The sequence below is a fragment of the Odocoileus virginianus genome, chromosome 10 (assembly GCF_023699985.2).
Source record: "Odocoileus virginianus isolate 20LAN1187 ecotype Illinois chromosome 10, Ovbor_1.2, whole genome shotgun sequence".
Taxonomy (NCBI): Eukaryota; Metazoa; Chordata; class Mammalia; order Artiodactyla; family Cervidae; genus Odocoileus; species Odocoileus virginianus.
This window is the reverse complement of record NC_069683.1, coordinates 753,179-775,777: the sequence shown is the minus strand read 5'-3', so window position 1 is coordinate 775,777 and position 22,599 is coordinate 753,179. Positions and strand designations below refer to the sequence as shown.

Genomic DNA, 22,599 nt, shown 5'->3' with positions numbered 1-22,599 from the left:
GGGAGACAGAGCGGTTAACTAACAGATATGTGATAGCATTTTCTCCACTTAAACATACATCAAGGAACAGGGAAGTTGAACTTGTTCAAGGGGTTACACACAGTGAATATGAAAGGTAGTGTCTGAATAAAGGCAGTTTATTGGTTTTGGATTTATTGTACGAGAAGTATTTTTCAGAGGCATGAACTTTTGAGGACAGCTGAACCTACATGAGAACACTGATGACTTGTTGAGTTTGTGAATTTAGTCAAGCCACTGGTTTATGTTAGAAAAGCTGGCATTTAGAAAATCTTGTGAAATACTGGCTGCCTTAAAAAATGTTCAGTTCAGTTCAGTCGCTCAGTTGTGTCCAACTCTTTGCAACCCCATGAACCACAGCACGCCAGGCCTCCCTGTCCATCACCAACTCCTGGAGTCCACCCAAACCCATGTCCATTGAGTCGGTGATGCCATCCAGCCATCTCATCCTCTGTCATCCCCTTCTCCTCCTGCCCTCAATCTTTCCCAGCATCAGGATCTTTTCAAATGAGTCAGCTCTTTGCATCAGGTGGCCAAAGTACTGGAATTTCAACTTCAACATCAGTCCTTCCAATGAACACTCAGGGCTGATCTCCTTTAGGATGGACCGGTTGGATCTCCTTGCAGTCCAAGGGACTCTCAAGAGTCTTCTCCAACACCACAGTTCAAAAGCATCCATTCTTCAGTGCTCAGCTTTCTTTATAGTCCAACTCTCACATCTATACATGATCACTGGAAAAACCATAGCCTTGACTTGATGGACCTTTGTTGACAAAATAATGTTTCTGCTTTTTAATATGCTGTCTAGGTTGGTCATGACTTTCCTTCCAAGGAGTAAGTGTCTTTTAATTTCATGGCTGCAATCACCATCTGCAGTGATTTTGGAGCCTAAAAAAGTAAAGTCAGCCACTGTTTCCCCATCTATTTGCCATGAAGTGATGGGACCGGATGCCATGATCTTAGTTTTCTGAATGTTGAGCTTCAAGCCAACTTTTTCACTCTCCTCTTTCACTGTCATCAAGAGGCTCTTTAGTTCCTCTTCAATTTCTGCCATAGGGGTGGTGTTATCTGCATATCTGAGGTTATTGATATTTCTCCTGACAATCTTGATTCCGGCAATCTTAAATGCAGCTTGAACTTCATCCAGCCCAGCATTTCTCATAATGTACTCTGCATATGTTAAATAAGCAGGGTGACAATATACAGCCTTGACATACTCCTTTTCCTATTTGGAACCAGTCTGTTGTTCCATGTCCAGTTCTAACTGTTGCTTCCTGACCTGCACACAGGTTTCTCAAGAGGCAGGTCAGGTGCTCTGGTATTTCCATCTCCTTCAGAATTTTCCAGTTTATTGTGATCCACACAGTCGAAAGGCTTTGGCGTAGTCAATAAAGCAGAAATAGATGTTTTTCTGGAACTCTCTTGCTTTTTCGATGATACATCAGATGTTCGCAATTTGATCTCTGGTTCCTCTGCCTTTTCTTTTTTTTTTAAGTACCAAGGATCTTTATTCTTAGGTCTGATATTCAATTTGTGGCTGCAGATAATACGTCACTATTTAGAGAACAAAAGTTCCCATTATCTTCATTCAAGTCTTCAGCCACAAAGTTACACCTTATTCTCACACAAGATAAGGGTTGGTAGGGGATTAAGGAGGTACACTGAGGAGAAAAGCAAAAGGGAACACATACTTTTACAAGCATATCGTCCCAGTTACTGTGAAGTTACGTTTCAGGTTAATTTACAAAAGTAGTGACAGAACCATGATTTCAGTGAAAATCAACACATTATACCTTTTAAAAAACCAATTTGGAAATACTAAGTCAGACAAGCATGCAAAATTCAGAGTATAAAAAAATGCAAGGGCTGGCGGCCCAAACAGGTATTTCCCTCAGAAAGAGGGATTTGAAAATGCTGCACAAAACCAAAGGAATTAGAAGCTGAATTAGCAGACCCATTTCCTCAGTTTATATATGAGGCAAGTGGGCAGACATTAACTGGTAAAGCTTACTCAGCCAGATTAAGAATGTATAGACATCTAATTACTGGTGCTATCTGCAACTACATGTATCTAAAATACAAGGAGATAAATATCCAGAACACATCAAAACCACTGATTTAAAGAAAACATTTCAAGGGTGGGGGTGAAGTTGTTATTATAGCATAGCAGCACATTACACATATTTAAGAGATTAAATGGAAAGAAATAATCTCTTATTTTAATGCTCAGTTTTGATCAACACAAGTTTCTAGCCAACTTTCTGATGTAGAGCAAAACAAGTATACTCCTGTTTTCTTCTACACTTTTTTGGGCCTATCTTTCAAAACTGAGCACTGGGTATTTTTAATGTAAGTAATGGGATGTGATATGTACATTCTATTTACACATTTTAGGAATAAACAAAATGCATATTTCAGTAATTCATAGTGTATTTATAAAATGAAAAGCTATCAAAATACACTTTTCACTGGGAAAAATAAATAAAACAGACAAATGGATCTACACAAAGTAAAAATTAACTTTGGTAGACTTCACTGTGGAGGACAGTCCATAACAAGCTCATCTGCCCTTACTCGCCCAGAGCCGATCACCTTCCGAGTTAAGATTTTAAAAACATGTTTTAATTGACATCGTTATGTTGATATTTGTTTCTCACTCCACATCATCTTCAGCCAAGCTCTGAGCACTCACAATTCTCTAAGTGCCGGGAGCTTGGTCAGAAGCATCGGGACGCCGGAGCTGGAAGAGCTTGCTGCGACACGCGCAGTAGCTCTGAGCACTCACAATTCTCTGACTAAGTGCCGGGAGCTTGGTCAGAAGCATCAGGACGCCGGAGCTGGAAGAGCTTGTTGCGACACGCGCAGTAGCTCTGAGCACTCACAATTCTCTGACTAAGTGCTGGGAGCTTGGTCAGAAGCATGGGGACGCCGGAGCTGGAAGAGCTTGTTGCGACACGCGCAGTAGCTCTGAGCACTCACAATTCTCTGACTAAGTGCTGGGAGCTTGGTCAGAAGCATGGGGACGCCGGAGCTGGAAGAGCTTGTTGCGACACGCGCAGTAGCTCTGAGCACTCACAATTCTCTGACTAAGTGCTGGGAGCTTGGTCAGAAGCATGGGGACGCCGGAGCTGGAAGAGCTTGTTGCGACACGCGCAGTAGCTCTGAGCACTCACAATTCTCTGACTAAGTGCCGGGAGCTTGGTCAGAAGCATCAGGACGCCGGTGCTGGAAGAGCTTGTTGCGACACGCGCAGTAGCTCTGAGCACTCACAATTCTCTGACTAAGTGCCGGGAGCTTGGTCAGAAGCATCGGGACGCCGGAGCTGGAAGAGCTTGTTGCGACACGCGCAGTAGCTCTGAGCACTCACAATTCTCTGACTAAGTGCCGGGAGCTTGGTCAGAAGCATCGGGACGCCGGTGCTGGAAGAGCTTGTGCGACACGCGCAGTAACTGCTGTGGCTGTCCACACCCAGCAATTGCATTTGTCAGATGGTCCACACCCTTCTCATACTCACCTTGAGCTAGTAATTCTTCACCAAGCTGTATTTCTTCTAGAAAGAATTTCTAGAAGATGCTTCAGCATCTTTAAGGTCAGGTAACTTGGAAAGCCCAGCTCTCTCCTTGGCAAGCTTTTGTTTCTTTCTTTGTTCTTGCAGCCTGTTCTTGAAGTTGGGGTCACTCCGCCTCTTGCGGTCGAAATAAATGCAGTAACCGATGAAAAGGGCCCCACACACAGCGGCGGCGATGGCGCTGTTCTGGCCCACCATTGTCTCTCCACTGCAGAGCCGGGTCGGCTGCGGCGGGGCCCGCAAATAAGCCCCTCTGCCTTTTCTAAAACCAGCTTGAACATCTGGAAGTTCACGGTTCACATATTGCTGAAGCCTGGCTTGGAGAATTTTAAGCATTACTTTACTAGCGTGTGAGATGAGTGCAACTGTGCGGTAGTTTGAGCATTCTCTGGGATTGGAATGAAAACTGACCTTTTCCAGTCCTCTGGCCACTGCTGAGTTTTCCAAATTTGCTGGCATATTGAGTGCAGCACTTTTACAGCATCATCTTTCAGGATCTGAAATAGCTCAACTGGAATTCCATCACCTCCACTAGCTTTGTTCATAGTGATGCTTCTCAAGGCCCACTTGACTTCACAGTCCAGGATGTCTGGCTCTAGGTGAGTGTGAGTGATCACACCATCATGATTATCTGGGTTGTGAAGATCTTTTCTGTACAGTTCTTCTCTGTATTCTTGCCATCTCTTCTTAATCTCTTCTGCTTCTGTTAGGTCCTTACCATTTCTGTCCTTTATTGAGCCCATCTATGCATGAAATGTTCCCTTGGTATCTCTAATTTTCTTGAAGAGATTTCTAGTCCTTCCCATTCTATTGTTTTCCTCTATTTCTTTGCATTGATTGCTGAGGAAGGCTTTCTTATCTCTCCTTGCTATTCTTTGGAACTCTGCATTCAAATGGGAATATCTTTCCTTTTCTCCTTTGCTTTTCACTTCTCTTCTTTTCACAGCTATTTGTAAGGCCTCCTCAGGCAGCCATTTTACTTTCTTGCATTTCTTTTTCTTGGGAATGGTCTTGATTCCTGTCTCTTGTACAATGTCACGAACCTCCATCTATAGTTCATCAGGCACTCTGTCTATCAGATCTAGTCCCTTAAATCTATTTCTCACTTCCACTGTATAATCATAAGAGATTTGATTTAGGTCATACCTGAATGGTCTAGTGGTTTTCCCCACTTTGTTCAATTTACGTGTGAATTTGGAAATGAGGAGTTCATGATCTGGGCCACAGTCAGCTCCCGGTCTTGTTTATGCTGAGTGTATAGAGCTTCTCCATCTTTGGCTGCAGAGAATATAGTCAATCTGATTTTGGTGTTTGACCATCTGGTGATGTCCATGTGTAGAGTCTTCTCTTGTGTTGTTGGAAGAGGCTGTTTCCTGTGACCAGTGCGTTCTCTTGGCAAAAGTCTGTTAGCCTTTGCCCTGCTTCATTCTGTACTCCAAGGCCAAATTTCCCTGTTACTCCAGGTGTTTGTTGACTTCATACTTTTGCATTCCAGTCCCCTATAATGAAAAGGACATCTTTTTGGGGTGTTAACTCTAAAAGGTCTTGTAGGTCTTCATAGAACCATTCAACTTCAGCTTCTTCAGAGTTACTGGTTGGACCATAGACTTGGATTACCATGATACTGAATGGTTTGCCTTGGAAACAAACGGAAATCACTCTGTCGTTTTTGAGATTGTATCCAAGTACGGCATTTTGGACTCTTTTGTTGACTACGATGGCCTCTCCATTTCTTCTAAGGGATTCCTGCCCACAGTAGTAGATATAATGGTCATCTGAGTTAAGTTCACCCGTTCCAGGCCATCTTAGTTTGCTGATTCCCAGAATGTCAATGTTCACTCTTGCCATCTCCTGTTTGAGCACTTCCAATTTGCCTTGATTCATGGACCTAACATTCCAGGTTCCTATGCAATATTGCTCTTCACAGCATCGGAACTTGCTTCTATCACCAGCCCCATTCACAACTGGGTGTTGTGGAGCGGCAGCTGCGACGGCACAGGACTGGCCGAGAGGAGCTACCCCACGGCCTAGGCCAGGAGCAGTGGCTGCGCTTTGCTGGAGCAGCCGTGAAGCGACACCCCACGTCCAAGGTAGGAGAAACCCAAGTAAGACAGTATGCGCTGAGAGAGGGCATCAGAGGGCAGACAGACTGAAACCAGTCACAGACAACGAGCCAATCTGATCACAGGACCACAGCCTTGTCTAACTCAGTGAAACTAAGCCATGCCCTGTGGGGCCACCCAAGACGGACGGGTCACGGTGGAGGGGTCTGACAGAATGTGCTCCACTGAAGAAGGGAATGGCAAACCACTTCAGTATTCTTGCCTTGAGAACCCCATGAACAGTATGAAAAGGTAAAAAATATAGAAAATGTAGGTATATAATTCTATAATGCCTCTAGGAAAAGATACTGTATATAAGTTCATTTTGTGTAATTAATCACAGCAAATAAAATTGAAATTTTTATGTCTGGGAGACTGTGAAACTGATCATTAGTATTGAATTTATGTCAGATAAATTCAGTATACAACAGTTTGTAATACTGTTTGCAAAGGGTAGCGAGTGAGTGAGTGAAAGTCACTTAATAGTGTCTGACTCTTTGCAACCCAATGGAGTATACAGTCCATGGAATTCTCCAGGCCAGAATACTGGAGTGGGTAGCCGTTCACTTCTCTAGGGGATCTTCCCAACCCAGGGATCGAACCCAGGTCTCCAGTATTGAAGGTGGATTCTCTAAGTCTTGGCAATTATGCCATATCTTAAACTAAGATTATAAGCTTATGAGTAAGATGGGTAAGTTGAAATAACTTGAAACAATTCTATACTTAAAGTCTATCCTTCCCCCTTCTCTGCCCCTGAAGTTAGAATGAAAGATTGCTAGATTTGGATTTCCAGGGCCAATGGAAATTTTCTTATAGTTTACAGGGGAAATCTAATGCAGCTTATTTAAATCAATACATCATTCATGACTGACAATCTATTCGGAGGTACTACTGTGTCTCCTCTCACTATCTTGTTGTCTTCTAGACTTTTGTATTCCACATTTGGATTCTACAATCTGATTCCTCCAGTCTTCCTTTATCATATACTGCAGGTATGGAGAGAGGGTACACAGGGGAAGTTTATCCCTCACCCGTAATGACCCTTCTACTCAGATTATCTTAAATTAAAATTTCCAAATTGTTATTTGTTTTATTCCATTGTTAAGTAACAAAGAGGAGCTCCACTCCAATCTGTTCTCATTTTAAATGGAATATTTCTGTAATTATTACTAAAGTCTTTTGCAGCACTAATATTCTGTGATTCTGAATCTAAAGTCAACACAACTGAAATAAATCTATTATAGTATCAGTAAAGATATTCACATTTATTGGAGAATGTTACTATCTTAGAAATATGGTTACTTCTCTAGTACAAAGTATGTGATTAGACAGTTAATTAAATGGAAGCAATGCAGATTCATGCACATTTGATATTTGAGGGCCTAGAGTAAAATTCATGTGAGATACAAAAAACAGGCTATAAATGAAAATATCTACATTAATCTAGAAATGAGTAGCTTTATACAATTCCAACCATATACATCAATATCAGAATTCTTTTGCTGATTTTGGGATAGGTTTTAAGCCTTGGATTATACTTTTCTTTAAGAGAATCATCCTAACGTGTGTGTGTGTATCACTTAAGTTTTAAAATTTTTACTTAGTTTTCATTGGACATATCAGGAATTCAAACATCCTATTAGTATTTACAAAAAATTATGTTGAGTAATTTTTTAATTAAAACTTTCAGTCAAAGCTTACTACTAAATCAAAGAATTTCATGGGGATGAATGAAAGCTTTATTTTACCTCCTAAGGTTTTAAAACCTCTGAAAAGAATAATTTTGAAATTAAGATGTTCCCACAGAACTGGTCACTCACCGCTTGTCCATAATTCCTGTATGACACAGACTCAAACGAAGACAACTCAACCACTGTTAGAATCGTTGAAATAATTGCAACAATTATGCATAAGATGTTCATAAGCATAGCATAGGTAAGCTAAAAAGAATAATACTCAGAATAAGTGATTTTGTTAAATAGTTTGTATTACTGAAAAAAGAAATCTAGTTAAAACTTTGATCTAGATTCTGAAGCTTTACAAGTGTTGTTATACGTGCCATTAGAGTGAAACCCTTCTCTGGTTTATATGAAACCTAATTAATTTGGAGTAAATATCAAAATATCTTCATACCAATAAGCATAAATCTTCCATTTGGGCTCAAAAATATTATCTTTTACAATCTTCTGAGTCATTTGGAAGAAAGCCTTATAATAAATGATTTGAACAAAAGGAGTTCCACATCAAAGAGAAAAAAGATGAAAAGTGACTGCTTGTAGAAACAGGCTGAATAGGATTCAATGAATTTTAATCCAGAGTTTTAATTCTCTAGGGAAATCCATCAACATCTTTGGATATTAGTTTTTTATCTCTACAACCACAAGAGTAGACTAGTTCATCTCTAAGGTATCTTTTGGCTCTGAGATTCTAAGATTATTTTCCTTCCCAATATCTTTCTACCTATAATATAGATGGATCTTTATTCTGAACAGATTTTCTATTTTGTTACAAGGTACAGTTGTGTTCCCAAATTAGAGTTAGGAAAATGAAGTTTTACAACAGTATTATGTCTATTTATAAACTCACTGAGTTCTAATAAATTTTTCTTCTAACAGTAAAATTCATACAAGGTTAAAAAAAGGTATAACACCAAACCAAAAAAACAAAAGACCTCTATACTTAAATTTAGAAACCTTTATATGACTCTAATATAGCATACCTGTCTACATTAAATTATATGCTCCTAGATTTTCATTTAACTCCTTCATTTATTTTACAGATAGGGTAGATTCCTTTATTGTTTAGAGGCCCACTATGTCTTCATTAAAACCTACTTAGCTTTGTGACAAGGGATTTCTAGTGTACACTAAACATTTTAACTTACCTGGCGTTGAGATGGATGCCTTGTTACTCTTATTATGGTGATTCCTGAAATGATAAACTGAATATAAAAACATATATTTATAAATACTCATTGATAATGCTCAACTTAAAATATATTTTAAACAATTCCCTCTTCTAAGTCAATTATTTTTAGAATAGTCAGAGTAGAATAATACAAAGAAGTTTCAGTAGAAGGGGTTAGGACAAGTTTACATCTATAGTAATGAAGATAACAGTAGGATCACTAATAATAGAAACATATAGGGGACAGTGTGCATACTTCAGACAGTGGGATGTAGAATATGCCAAAGATGACTTAAGCAGTCCTGAATCAGGGACCAAGTTTGCTTGTATCTGCACATGCTTTCTAAACTCATTCAATTTTTACTTCTAATGCTATACTTCTGACTGAGATGCTATTACTGAGTATGATTACTATGTATATATCCGGATGTGAAAAAGTAGTCCATGAATCTATATTCCAACTTCTGTTTGTACAAAATATATCTCTTAACTGAGATTGTAGCCATTATTAAGGTAACAGATGTTATTCCTATTTTTGCCTTTACTTTATAAAAAGAAGTTCTATTATTTCATACCAGGCTACTCTGTCTATTTCCCAGAAGTGTGGGCGGCACAATCCCTTTGAAATATTCTTTCTGTCTTATCTGTTTTAATGACTGACAAAGATCTAAGTTAAAGGCTAATTTGTAGAAAAACAGTATTCATACTATACCCCATAGTATAGGGGTATACCTTCCCATAGGAAGGCCACACTTGAGGTTTACTAACTACTGGAGGATCACTTAAGTGTACATACACAGCACTTCATTCTGTAGCAAAATTGAGATTTCCAAGAAGACAAAGTGCAGGTAACAACTAGTTCAGAATACAAAGTGAAAACACCTTGTGAATTTTAAACTAGTGCTAACTAGATTACCAAACTATGTGCTTTACAAAAGGCCTTTCAATGTTTATAGCCTAAATGAGAAGTTTTGAATTAAACTGTACTTAATTGAAATTTTAGATAACTTAATATAGGTGATAACTGCTATTTTTATAACATGATGATTAGAAACACTGAAGGACAGCAATCATTTATCTGGATTTTACCCGCAAATTTTTCTGCTGTTGTTTTCCAAGGCAACGCTTTGACATCTGTAAGCCAACATACAAAGGCAGAGGCTCTCCTAAAGGCATCTTGCTCCTTCACAGACCTAGCAAATGGTGGCGTCTGATCTCCTACTGCCCTCCGATCATTGGTTCTAAGCATGGGTAAGTGGTTCCCTTGTTCCTTCCAACCATGCTCTCTCCTCCAGCTTTGAATCAGATGTCATCAGATGCTATCACCCACTGTCTCTTCTGGTTGAAGTCTGATCCCTCACCTTGGTCACTCTTTTCTTTCTGCGTGCTTAGTCACTCAGTCATGTCCAACTCTTTGCGACCCCATGGACTGCAGCCTGCTAGGCTCCTTTGTCCATAGTGATTCTCCAGGAGAATCCAAGATTACTGGAGTGAGTTGCCATGCCCTCCTCCAGGGGATCTTCCCAACCCAGTGATCCAACCCGCATCTCTTACATTGGCAGATGGATTCTTTACCACTAGCGCCACCTGGGAATAGTAACACCTTTCAAATCTCCATGTTAATTATCCCACTTCGTCCATCAACTCATGCCCTGCAGTTTTACAATTCTAATAATCCACTTTCCACTGACCCCATGTGGATGTATAATCTGAGCCCCTTACTTCTTTGTTATATTCTCTCCTTTACCAGTTTAAATTCTATGACAAACTATTAAAAACGCTCACTTTTTTACATTCTCAACTCCTCTGCACCTTTCTTGATTACAGTTATATGGACAGGCCAAAATCTTGATTAAACATAGTTCTCCTTCTTCTTACATGCCTGCACCCATGTGGCTGAACATGACCTGAGACAGATGTGCATAACTATCTTGATGCATCACACTGTGTAATCATGTTCCAAAAGCTTGAGTCTTTAATGCCGCATGAAAGTCACACTGCTTTTCCACAATCCATGCACACTCTCATTTTTCCTAGGTGACCATTTCCTCATTCTCTTCTCCCACCTCAACCAACCAATCCATTCTCCATTCACGCTCTCAGAGCATGATCCTGCTTTCTAAATTACTGAAAGAGTTGAGGCCATCAGAAGGAAAGTTCCACAAGCTCCCAATACCCAATGGCCTGAAAATTGTCCTTTTTCTCTATTTCTCTACCTTCCTTCCTGTTACCTGCCTTGACACTATTTGCATTAAAGGTGGATAATCCTTTGTTGGGGGCTGTCCTTTGCAGTGTAGGATGTTCAGCAGCATCCTTGACTTGCCCACTGGATGTATACCCCTTAGCCGTGAAAACTAAAAATGTTACCACCAAATGTCCTCTGAGGGGAAACATCACCTCTAGCTGAGAACCACTGCTAGAGGAGAACTATCCATGCTCCTGTTTGTGTATTAAAAGGCACTCATTTCTTGCGTATAAGTCCATGATTCTAATAATCTTCCCCATCACTTATCATCAACTTTCTTCTGGTTCAGTCCCCTCAACAAAAGACATGGAACAACTTACTGAAACAAATAAGCTAACCCTCTCCTGACTCAAGTTTCCCTCAACAACCTCATTGCTCTACACCACATTACACCAAAACCCTTAAACAAACTGTCTGTATTTGCTGTCTCTAATTCCTCTCCTTTCATTATTTTTTACATCAATTCCAGTTAGGCTTTTGCCCCACTTTCCACTGAAACTATCTGTCAAGCTTACCATTGGCCTTCATATTGCTAAATCCAATGGTCAATTCTCAGCCCTTCTCTGATTTGACAACATAACAGAATTAATATAATTGGTCTTTCCCTATTCTTTGTTTACTTGACTTCCAGGATGTCACACTCTCTAGACTTTCCTATTACTTTATGGCTATAAGAAACCACAGAAGAGTGCAGGTGACGAAAAATTTTAAAAACGTGTGAATATAGACTCATTGTGTGAGGACCCTGAGGCAGAGACCCTAACATGGAAACTAACCACACTAATGGAGCTTATGCTCACAATTCTGTAATTGTATAGACATGTTAACATATCTAAGGACAATCCAGCCTATGGTGGTCATTGTGTATTCAGTCCTATATCTGTCTCTTAAACAGCACTGGCAAGTTAAAGATGCTCAATAAATATTTATTTTAAAAAAGGGATCTGACTTTGAGTTATCAATATGGGATTTAGTTACTTAACTCTCCTGAAAACTTTAGAAACTCTTCCTATGTTCTACTAGTGGCATGAGTATTATTTACTGAATGATTAAATTAAAAAATGCATTCTACTCACAACAATTCCCCATAAAGAACATCCTGTTTTGTAAGTTATAGGTTCATATGTCCCAAAGACTCCTTTAATTTGTCCCATATACAAAATCAATAGGAGATACCACATGAAAACACAAAAGATGCCAATCATAATCTGGATAGCCTATGGGAAGAGAATGCTATTAGTATTGAAACCATGTAATTTATAACAATTCCAATAAGTGTTAACTATAAAAAAAATATAGTAATGTCTTTACAAAAGATGGTAGTAAAATAGAAATGCACATAACCATGAAATTCCTGGATTGGTTAGTCTAAAAAGAGGGCCCTAACCAGGAAGTACTGAGGTTTACCCAACAGGAATGAACCATACTTGGAGCATCAGACTGTTCAATAGGAATTCTGGTGAATTCTCCTGTAAGAAAGTTGACAATCTGACTCTCCTGCTGGCTATCCTCTCTATCAAGTAATGTCAGGAGAATACTGAGGGTACTTCATTCAAGGCACACTTGATATGGATCTTTTTCACAAGCATGCTGAGATGAGGTAGAGTCAACACAGAGATACAAAGAAATCCCAAAGTAGACTTACTTGCCCAAGGTCTTTCTGTTGGATAGGGGATAGGTTAGGGTCAGGGAGAATTATTACTCAACTTCAGTTTGTAAAACGGCAATTATAATCCCAGTAAATATGTACCAGTAGATTTCTGAATTTATATGTAAACAATATTTCAAATACTAAATCACATTTTTAATCACTCTTTAAAAATTTCAGAGGATACATTATTTTCACTTTCATATAAACTTTCCCTTCCATATAAACTTTAATAGGAAGCTATTTAATGTTTTAAGTTTGGTAGTTTCAGTTCTTTGCAAAACACGTGATCTATGAAACACATAATGCAACTGATTAATATTAAAGGAAGCTAATATTCCTAATATTAATAGGAAGCTATTTAATGTTTTAAGTTTAGTAGTTTGTTCTTTATTTCTTTGTAAAGCAAGTGATCTATGAAGCACATAAATACAACTGATTAATATTAAAGATGTGTTTTAGAGAAAAATTTTTGCATAGAAAACCCACTTTGAGGGGTAACAATCTTATGCATTTAGATTCAGACTTCAAGGTTTCCTCTGCATCAGATTTGGGAGAACAAGATCATTTTCAAAGGTTCTTTAGATTTGACTGGGAGAAAATCCTCTACTAGATTTCAAAATCCTTGAGATTTTGGTCTTCTGCATTGCAGGCAGATTCTTTACCATTACTAAATAGAAATAGTGCATGATCTTGAATTTAGTTAAAGTAAGTCTTACTTACCGCTAAAACAAGAGAATCTGCTTCAGAGACTTTTGTACAACATGCACATACAGCCATACTACCAGCATTTCCTCTAGATGATTATGTCTCTAATCTCTGGTGATATCTCTATTAGCAAACTTCTACAAAACAGTACAAAACAGAAATACAAGCTTTGCTCAAAGAAAATACTTAAGGTCACTTCTTTTCTTACTGTTTTGCAATTACTTTCCCAAACTCTGAACAATCCTTTTCTTCTCTCCTTGCTTTTTTAGAAGGAATTTGCATTTACCTGTTTTGAGTTAGGTCTCCAGAACTGAAAAGTCTCCCTTTGACTAAAATATTTTGATATATACAATATTACACATATTTTCTCTGAGTAGTGAACAGTGTCTCTGGATTATGAAGTATAAAGAAAACCTAGGGAATAGGACTGGAGAAGGCAATGGCAACCCACTCCAGTACTCATGCCTGGAGACTTCCATGGACAGAGGAGCCTGGTAGGCTGCAGTTCATGGGGTCACTGAGAGCTGGACACAACTTAGCGACTTCACTTTCACTTCTTACTTTCATGCATTGGAGAAGGACATGGCAACCCACTCCAGTGTTTTTGCCTGGAGAATCCCAGGGACGGGGGAGCCTGGTGGGCTGCCGTCTATGGGGTTGCACAGAGTCAGACACGACTCAAGTGGCTTAGCAGCAGCCGTAGCAGGGAATAGGACTAGTACTAGAGGACCTTAGTAAAGCTTTTACTAGTTCATTTACAATTCATAATCAATTCAGTGTAACTCATAATGCCATGTTTGCATTTTTAAAGCCAAATTCTTGGACTTAAATTCATCATGGACTTGTGACTTTTCTTCCCCTGACATATATTTGCTACCTAGTTCTTATTTCTATAAGATGGATTTTTCTTCCATCAGACAACTTATTAAAGTTGCTTCCACAATCCTAAACGCTGTTATTCCTGCAGCTTCCCGTTGTGCTTAAATCACTTTCTTACTTATATGAACATTAAAAACCTGGCTAACTGCATCTCCTTCTGAGATTTCACCCACTTGAGGATCTGGAATAACACTGCTTAATATCTTCTAACATGGCATACTTAGGCCAAAAACATGAGTTATGTCACTCAGCCACTCAGGTGGTCACCTAACAGATGATCTCAAAACTCTCCTTGGACCTTCCAGAAGTGAGAGAAGAGTTTGACTAAATGATCTGTCATTCCCTGCACCCTTAAAATCTCATGAATTGATTATTTTAATGAAACTCTGGGTTCTAAATTTGATTTCCTGAATGTCTCTTAATTCTATAAAGTACAGAAACAGACAAAGTTAGGTAGGAATACAAGAACTGTGAGAGCAAACAGAGAAAACAGTGTTTTAATAACTGAACTGTAGCTACTAAGCTTTCTATATTAAAACATCACTCTCGAGAAATGTTAGAGAAAGAGCATAGGCCTGCGAGCGATGCAGATCGACCGCTCTACCATGCCTCAAGACAGACAATTAGAGAATGCATGTATAGAGTGATGAAGAAAAGTCACATCTAGGCTGCTATTACTTGCCCCATTTTAGGTGAAATAAAGATGATAAAAATAGTAAGTCTTTTTGTATGTATAGAAAAAAGTCTTTTCACAGTTTATAGTGGAAGCACCATGAGTGACTTGGGAAGTAGAATATTTAGCATCATTATAACTGCCATCAGGCCCCCACCAAAACCACTCCAAATGAAGTATTTACTAAAATACCAAGAAAAAAAATTATGTGTTAAAAATCCTCAGCTTAACTGACCCAAGGAAGAGAGTAAGAAATGCTGCAATGTATTCCTACAATACATGATGATTAGAAATTCAAGAAGAAATTCTACATGTGGTTACTCTACAACCCAGTTAAAAACTAAAAGTAGAATATAAAAAGAAAATTAACGATTTATTTATTTTTATCTTCTGGTGATCCATCACTAAGCCAAAAAGCAGCTATAGGAAAGCCCCTAGCCATTATTCTCAACCCCATCCTCACCCCTTAAATTAGTGCTACTAATTTCTATTAGTGCTACAGAAATTCTGGAACAATTACAGAAAGCTCATGTGGAGAAACCATTTCTCCATCTTCAGTGCCTTTAGCAGGGCTGCAACTCCTAACGGTCTTCAGGATAAAGTTCAAATTCTTTGGCAGGGCTCATAAAGCCCTTCATGAATTGCTCTCTGCCCACCTTCTCAGCCTCATCCTGGCCACTCCCTTAGTTTGAGCCCTAAGAGTGGCAGCAGCAATATTCTCCGGGAAGCCTCCTCTGCTTCATGAGTCTGTTAAGATATTCCTCTCCTTGATTCCCTAACATTCTGTGCATACTTCCTATCGCCGCGTAGTCTTAACTTGTGATTTTCAGGACTGGTTCCCAAGGTCAGTGTGAGCTCCCCCAAGTCCAGGAATTCATTTCTGTCTGCCAAGGCCAGTCCTGCACTGTGACCAAGAGACTCAGACTTTATTATCACCTCCTTCCAGGTAGAATGACCATCATCAAAAAATCTACAGATAATAAATGTTGGAGAGAATGTGCAGAAACCCAGCTCCAGAGGGAGCCCTGTTACACTGTTGGTGGGAATGTAAATCGGTGCAGCCACTATGGAGAACAGTCTCAACTTCCCTTAAAAAACTAAGAACAGAGATATCATATGACCCAGCAACCCCATTCCTTGGCCTATATCTGGAGAAAAACTAATTCATAAAGATGTTCATAGCAGCACTATTTACAGTAGCCAAGACATGGAAACATCTAAATGTTCATCAACAAAGAAATGGATAAGAAGATGTTATACACACACACATATATACACATATATGTATATATATATGCAATGGAATATTACTCAGCCTTAAAAAATAATACTAAAATGCATCTTTAGCAACATGGAAGCCCTAGGGATTATCGGTCTAAGTTAAGCAAGTCAGATATTGAAAGACATATGTATCACTTCTTGGGGGAATCTTAAAAAAAAACAGTACAAATCAACTTACTTACAAAACAAAGTCACAGACATGGGGGCGGGGGTTAGAAGGGGAAAAGGGAGCAAGAAGGTTAAGTGAGGAGGGCAGGATTAACAGACAGACGCCACTGTACACCAAATAGATAAACGAGGATTCACTTCACATACAGCAAAGGGAACAAAGCGCAGTATCTGTTCACGTGAAACCCAACACAATCTTATAAACCAACTACAGTTAAAAGGAAAATAAGGAGACCGGCTGTGCGGGTGGGGGGGGGAGGGCGAGTCCCAGCCTCCGCGGACAGTGGGAACAAGAACAGAACAAGATCAGGGCGTGGGCGTCAGGAGGCACTGGATTCTGTCTCTGTGCCTCCCGGGGGCTTTTAACACTTAACAACGCTCGAAAGCAAGGAGACATCATTACCCCTCATTTTACTTGCTCACGGTCCTTTCGCCCTCCCTGGCCCAGGCCCTGGCTAAGGCGGGGGTCCCGGCGCCGGCAGGTCACCCTGCTCCGGAGCAGTTGTCCAGACTGGGTCCTCCCGCCAGTGCCCAGGCCCGGCTCTGGGGGCGGGTCTCTGCCAGCCGCGCCCTCACGGCCAGGTCCCCAGACCCCGCCGAGCCGTCATCCTGGAAAGATCAAGGGGCCCGGGACCTAGCCAGCCCTCAGGCTCCTCAGGCAGCGCATAGCTCCAACGGCAGCCTCGCGCTCCCGCGCTTCCGGACCTTCCTGCGCCTGCGCGAGAGCGGGGCCGGGAGAGGGGGCGGCGCATGCGCAGGCTCCCTGGCGCGTGGCCGGCCACGTGTCTTGTAAACTGCCTCTCGTTACATCTAGTGAGGGCGTCTTCTCCAGTGAGGGCGTCTTCTCCAGTGAGGGCTTCTCCACACCTCCGTTTGTGATCGTCTCCCTTCTGGGGTGTTTCTCATATGTACATCCGCTGCAAAACAACCAGACTCTCTGAGGAAAAGCCCGTCTTTCACCTGCTGTCTTCTCAAAGAATAATTTTGGCCACAAACATATTGCGAAAGGTGAGTAGCTGAGTCAGTGACTCATGAAACGTAAGTAGCCAAAGAAGGAAATTAAATTGAGAGAACATTTAGCGAGACACAAGGATGACTTTTTGATCGACCAGCTAAGGTGAGTTTAGCTTTTAGGTTTTTCCTGGCATCAGCTCTCTATTGCGTGTGGGCAGTAGTTAAAACAGTGCTTATGAAGAGACACGTAAAGAAGTTGGAGAAGGAAATGGTGACCCACTCCAGTATTCTTGTCTGGAGAATCACATGGACAGAGGAGCCTGGCGGACTGCAGTCCATGGGGTTGCAAGAGTCGGACACGACTGAGCAATTAACCCCCACCACGTAGAGAAGGAAGGGGTAGCAGCTCGAAAATAGAGAAGTTCTGGAAAGGTGGATGAGGAAGTGGAAAGAAAAAGAGCAGTCATCTTGAATTAACTGACAAGTACAAATAACCCTGTTATGCAACCATTAGGACTTACTGAGGCATTAAAATACCTGGAGGGCAGCTGGCCTGCAACTCCTGAATGTTATGAACTGTGATATAATCGAGGAAAGTTTATCTTGGCATTTTGGAACTTAAAATTCAGGTTTGGGAGTGTAAATATTTAGTGAAAGATACAGCCAGTGAGTAAAACATTCAGAAAGAGAAACTGACTTTTCTTTTACACAGAAATTGTTTAAGTGCCACTAGCACTCTTTGCCAAATCTCGAAAGGTATGTCTTAAAGCTGCTAAGATCGTTTATGATTATTGTATAGCCTGAAAATCGATTATAAACTCAATAACTTTGCCTTTAGCCCCATGACTAGCTTTCTTACTTAGTGGCTCTAAAGTCTCCTCATTTAAAAGAAGAACATATTGCAGGCTTTCCTAAAACCTTTGCATTTTGTATTGGTCAGTATGTCATTGAGGGTATTTTCAGTTCAGTTCACTCAGTCCTGTCTGACTCTTTGCAACCCTATGAACTGCAGCACGCCAGGCCTCCCTGTCCATCATCAACTCCCAGAGTTTACCCAAACCCATGTCCATTGAGTCAGTGATGCCATCCAACCATCTCATCCTCTGTCATCCCCTTCTCCTCCTGCTTTCAATGTTTCCCAGCATCAGGATCTTTTCCATGAGTCAGCTCTTTGCATCAGGTGGCCAAAGTATTGGAGTTTCAACTTCAACATCAGTCCTTCAAATGAACACCCCGGACTGATCTCCTTTAGGTGGACTGGTTGGATCTCCTTGCAGTCCAAGGGACTCTCAAGAGTCTTCTCCAACACCACAGTTCAAAAGCATCCATTCTTCAGTGCTCAGCTTTCTTTATAGTCCAACTCTCATATCCATACATGATTACTGGAAAAACCATAGCCTCGACTAGATGGACCTTTGTTGGCAAAGTACCGTCTCTGCTTTTTAATATGCTGTCTAGGTAGGTCATAACTTTCCTTCCAGGGAGTAAGCATCTTTTAATTTCATGGCTGCAATCACCATCTGCAGTGATTTTGGAGCCCAGAAAAATAAAGTCAGCCACTGTTTCCCCATCTATTTGCCATGAAGTGATGGGAGTGGAGGCCATGATCTTAGTTTTCTGAATGTTGAGCCTTAAGCCAACTTTTTCACTCTCCTCTTTCACTGTCATCAAGAGGCTCTTTAGTTCTTCTTCACTTTCTGCCATAAGGCAGATGTCATCTGCATATCTGAGCTTATTGATATATCTCCCGGCAGTCTTGATTCTGGCTTGTGCTTCATCCAGCCCAGCATTTCTCATGATGTGCTCTGCATATAAGTTAAATAAACAGGGTGATGATATATAGCCTTGACATACTCCTTTGCTGATTTTGAAGCAGTCCGTTGTCTGCTTCTAACTGTTGCTTCTTGACCTGCATACAGATTTCTCAGGAGGCAAGTAAGGTAGTCTGCTATTCCCCTGTCTTTGAGGATTTCCTTCAGTTTGTTTTGATCCACACAGTCAAAGGTTTTGGCGTAGTCAGTAAAGCAGATGTAGATGTTTTTCTGGAACTCTCTTGCTTTTTCTGTGATCCAACAGATGGTGGCAATTTGATCTCTGGTTCCTCAGCTTTTTCTAAATCCAGCTTGAACATCTGGAAGTTTACAATTCACGTACTGTTGAAGCCTAGCTTGGATAATTTTGAGCATTTTTTTTGCTGGCGTGTGAGATGAGTGCAATTGTGCAGTAGTTTGAACATTCTTTGTCAATGTCTTTCTTTGGGATGGAATGAAAATTGACCTTTTCCAGTCCTTTGGCAGCTGCCAAGTTTTCCAAATTTGCTGGCATATTGAGTGCAGTTGGCTTAAAGCTCAACATTCAGAAAACAAAGTTCAGGACATCCATCCCATCACTTCATGGCAAATAGATGGAGAAATAGTGAAAACAGTGGCTGACTTTATTTTTTGGGGCCTCCAAAATCACTGTAGATGGTGACTGAAGCCATGAAATTAACAGACGCTTACTCCGTGGAAGAAAAGTTATGACCTACCTAGACAGCATTTTAAAAAGCAGAGACAGTACTTTGCCAACAAAGGTCCATCTAGTCAAGGCTATGGTTTTTCCAGTAATCATGTATGGATGTGAGAGTTGGACTATAAAGAAAGCTGAGTGTCGAAGAATTGATGCTTTTGAACTGTGGTGTTGGAGAAGACTCTTGAGAGTCCCTTGGACTGCAAGGAGATCCAACCACTCCATCCTAAAGGAAATCAGTCCTGAATATTCATTGGAAGGACTGATGTTGAAGCTGAACCTCCAATACTTTGGCCACCTGATTAGAAGAACTGATAAGAATTTGGCCAACTGATTTGAAAAGCCCTTGATGCTGGGAAAGATTGAAGGCAGGAGGAGAAGGGGACGATAGAGGATGAGATGGTTGAGTGGCATCCCCAACTCAATAGGCATGAGTTTGAGTAAACTCTGAGCGTTGGTGATGGATAGGGAGGCCTGGCATGCTGCAGTTCATGGGATCACAAAGCGTCAGTTCATGGGATCACAAAGCGTCATACACAACTGAGTGACTGAAGTGACTACCTGACTGACTTTCACAGCATCATCTTTTAGGATTTAAAATAGCTCAACTGGAATTCCATCACCTCCACTAGGTTTGTTCGTGGTGATGCTTTCTAAGGACAAGTTGACCTCACACTCCACAGTGTCTGGCTCTACATGAGTCATCCTGCCATTATGGTTATCTGGGTCATAAAGATCTTTTTGGTATAGATCTTCTGTGTATTCTTGCCACATCTTAATATCTTCTGCTTCTGTTAGGTCCATACCGTTTCAGTCTTTCATTCTACCCTCTTTGCATGAAATGTTCCCTTGGTAGCTCTAATTTTCTTGAAGAGATTTCTAGTCTTTCCCATTCTATTGTTTTCCTCTATTTCTTTGCATTGATTGCTTAGGAAGACTTTCTTATTGCTCCTTGCTGTTCTTTGGAACACTACATTCAGTTGGATATGGCTTTCCTTTTCTCCTTTCCCTTTTGCTTCTCTCTCTTTTTTGGATCTTTGTAAGGCCTCCTCAGACAACCATTTTGCCTTTTTGCATTTCTTTTTCTCAGGGATGGTTTTGATCACATCCTCCTGTACAATTTTACCAACTTCCATCCATAATTCTTCAGGCACTCTATCAGCTCTAATTCCGTGAATCTGTTTGTCACTTCCACTGTATAATCATAAATGATTTTATTTAACTCATACCTGAATGGTATATTGGTTTTCCCTACTTCTTCAATTTAAGACTGAATTTTACAAGATAAAGTTCATGATCTGAGCCACAGTCAGCTCCTGGCCTTGTTTTTGCTGACTGTATAGAGCTTCTCCATCTTTGACTGCAAAGAATGTAATCAATCTGATTTCGGTAGTCATGTATGGTGACTAGATGTCCGTGTGTAGAGTCTTCTCTTTTGTTGTTGGAAGAGGCTATTTGCTATGACCAGTGCGTTCTCTTGGAAAAAGTCTGTTAGCCTTTGCCTTGCTTCATTCTGTACTCCAAGGCCAAACTTTCATGTTACTCCAGGGATCTCTTGACTTCCTACTTTTGTATTGCAGTCCCCTATGATGAAAAGGACATCTTTTTTGTGTGTCAATTCTAAAAGGCCTTATAAGTCTTCATAGAACCATTCAACTTCAGCTTCTTCTGCATTAATGGTTGGAGCATAGACTTGGATTATGTGGTATTAAATGATTTACCTTGGAAATGAACAGAGATCATTCTGTTGTTTTTGAGATTGCACCTGAGTACTGCATTTTCGACTCCTTTGTTGACCATGATGGCTACTCCATTTCTTCTAAGGGATTCTTGCCCACAGGTGTAGTTATAATGGTCATCTGAATTAAATTCGCCCATTCTGGTCCATTTTAGTTCACTGATTTCTAAAATGTTGATGTTCACTCTTGCCATCTCCTGTTTGACCATTTCTAATTTACCTTGATTCATGGACCTAACATTCCAGGTTCCTATGCAATATTGTTCTTTACAGCATCAGACTTGACTTCCTCCACCAGTCATATCCACAGCTGGGTGTTTACAAGTATTTTCCTTTCAACATTTTTTGGATGGAATTCTCTGAGTAGGTTCTGTGTCTTAAGGGTACTTACTGCCTTGGGTTGCTGTCATTATACAAATGTCTTTTATGTACTGCTTTCTTTATCACATCCCTTTGTTTTCTAGAAGGAAAATAAGATGCTGATGCATGAACTGCTGAGTTATATTTTGTGAATATTTATTCTCAAATCAAAGACTAACATGCCTTTTTAAAAAGAGATACTTTCTTTTTTATCAAAAACATAATACACTTGCTTCTTGCAATGAATATTCAGCAAGATTTGAAGTATTCTCATGTCATTTACATCAGTCATATTAATTTCTCAGTCAACTCTGGCTCCATTTCTCAAACCAGTAGATGGTGGTCGCATTTAATTTTTCTTGCCAGATCACTATTGTGATTATACATATTTCACTGGCGTTATTGTCACTGAATTATCATTTTAGAAGTACATTAATCTAGGACTTCCCTCATGGTCCAGTGGTTAAGAATCTGCCTTGCAATGGAGGGGATGTGGGTTTGATCTCTTGTCAGGGAACCAAGATCCTACACACCACGGGCTAACAGCCCCCCGCTGTCACTGCCGAGTCCGAGCACTGCAACTGAGACTTGGTGCAGCCAAGGTAATTATGTGATCAGCTAATTAAAAAGAGAAGTACGTCGATCTGTGGCTACTTGATTCCTCAAAAACTGAAACAATCAGAAGAGTGGTATGGCCCCTGTAAGAGAATGCCGTGCCGATTTTTAGAATCTGCTGCCTTTCTGGGGTAGCATCTTAGCAGTGCAGGCCACCTGAGGTAGCTTTCTGGGGACCCTAAAGTGGCCAGCTGTTTCCTGTTTTCTCTTGTTCGGTTGCTGTATAA

At 40.4% G+C, this 22,599-nt stretch overlaps 1 protein-coding gene and 1 long non-coding RNA gene across 3 annotated transcripts in view; one reads left to right on the top strand and one right to left on the bottom strand.

The window, feature by feature from the left end:
• MS4A13 (membrane spanning 4-domains A13) overlaps positions 1-16,880 on the bottom strand; it is a 29,215-nt gene extending 12,335 nt beyond the window's left edge. Inside the window, exons 1-5 of the mRNA XM_020915755.2 lie at positions 16,601-16,880; positions 13,212-13,333; positions 11,917-12,057; positions 8,573-8,629; positions 7,509-7,628 (exon numbers count right to left, since the gene is read on the bottom strand). Coding sequence (XP_020771414.2) covers positions 7,509-7,628; positions 8,573-8,629; positions 11,917-12,057; positions 13,212-13,268 — 375 coding nt within the window. The 5' untranslated portion in view covers positions 13,269-13,333; positions 16,601-16,880. The remainder of the gene's footprint in view (positions 1-7,508; positions 7,629-8,572; positions 8,630-11,916; positions 12,058-13,211; positions 13,334-16,600) is intronic.
• Positions 16,881-16,966: 86 nt separating this feature from the next.
• Positions 16,967-22,599, top strand: part of LOC110134389 (uncharacterized) — a 78,820-nt gene continuing 73,187 nt past the window's right edge. For both annotated transcript variants that reach the window (XR_011489827.1, XR_011489826.1), the window contains exon 1: positions 16,967-17,205. This is a non-coding gene — a long non-coding RNA (uncharacterized lncRNA). The remainder of the gene's footprint in view (positions 17,206-22,599) is intronic.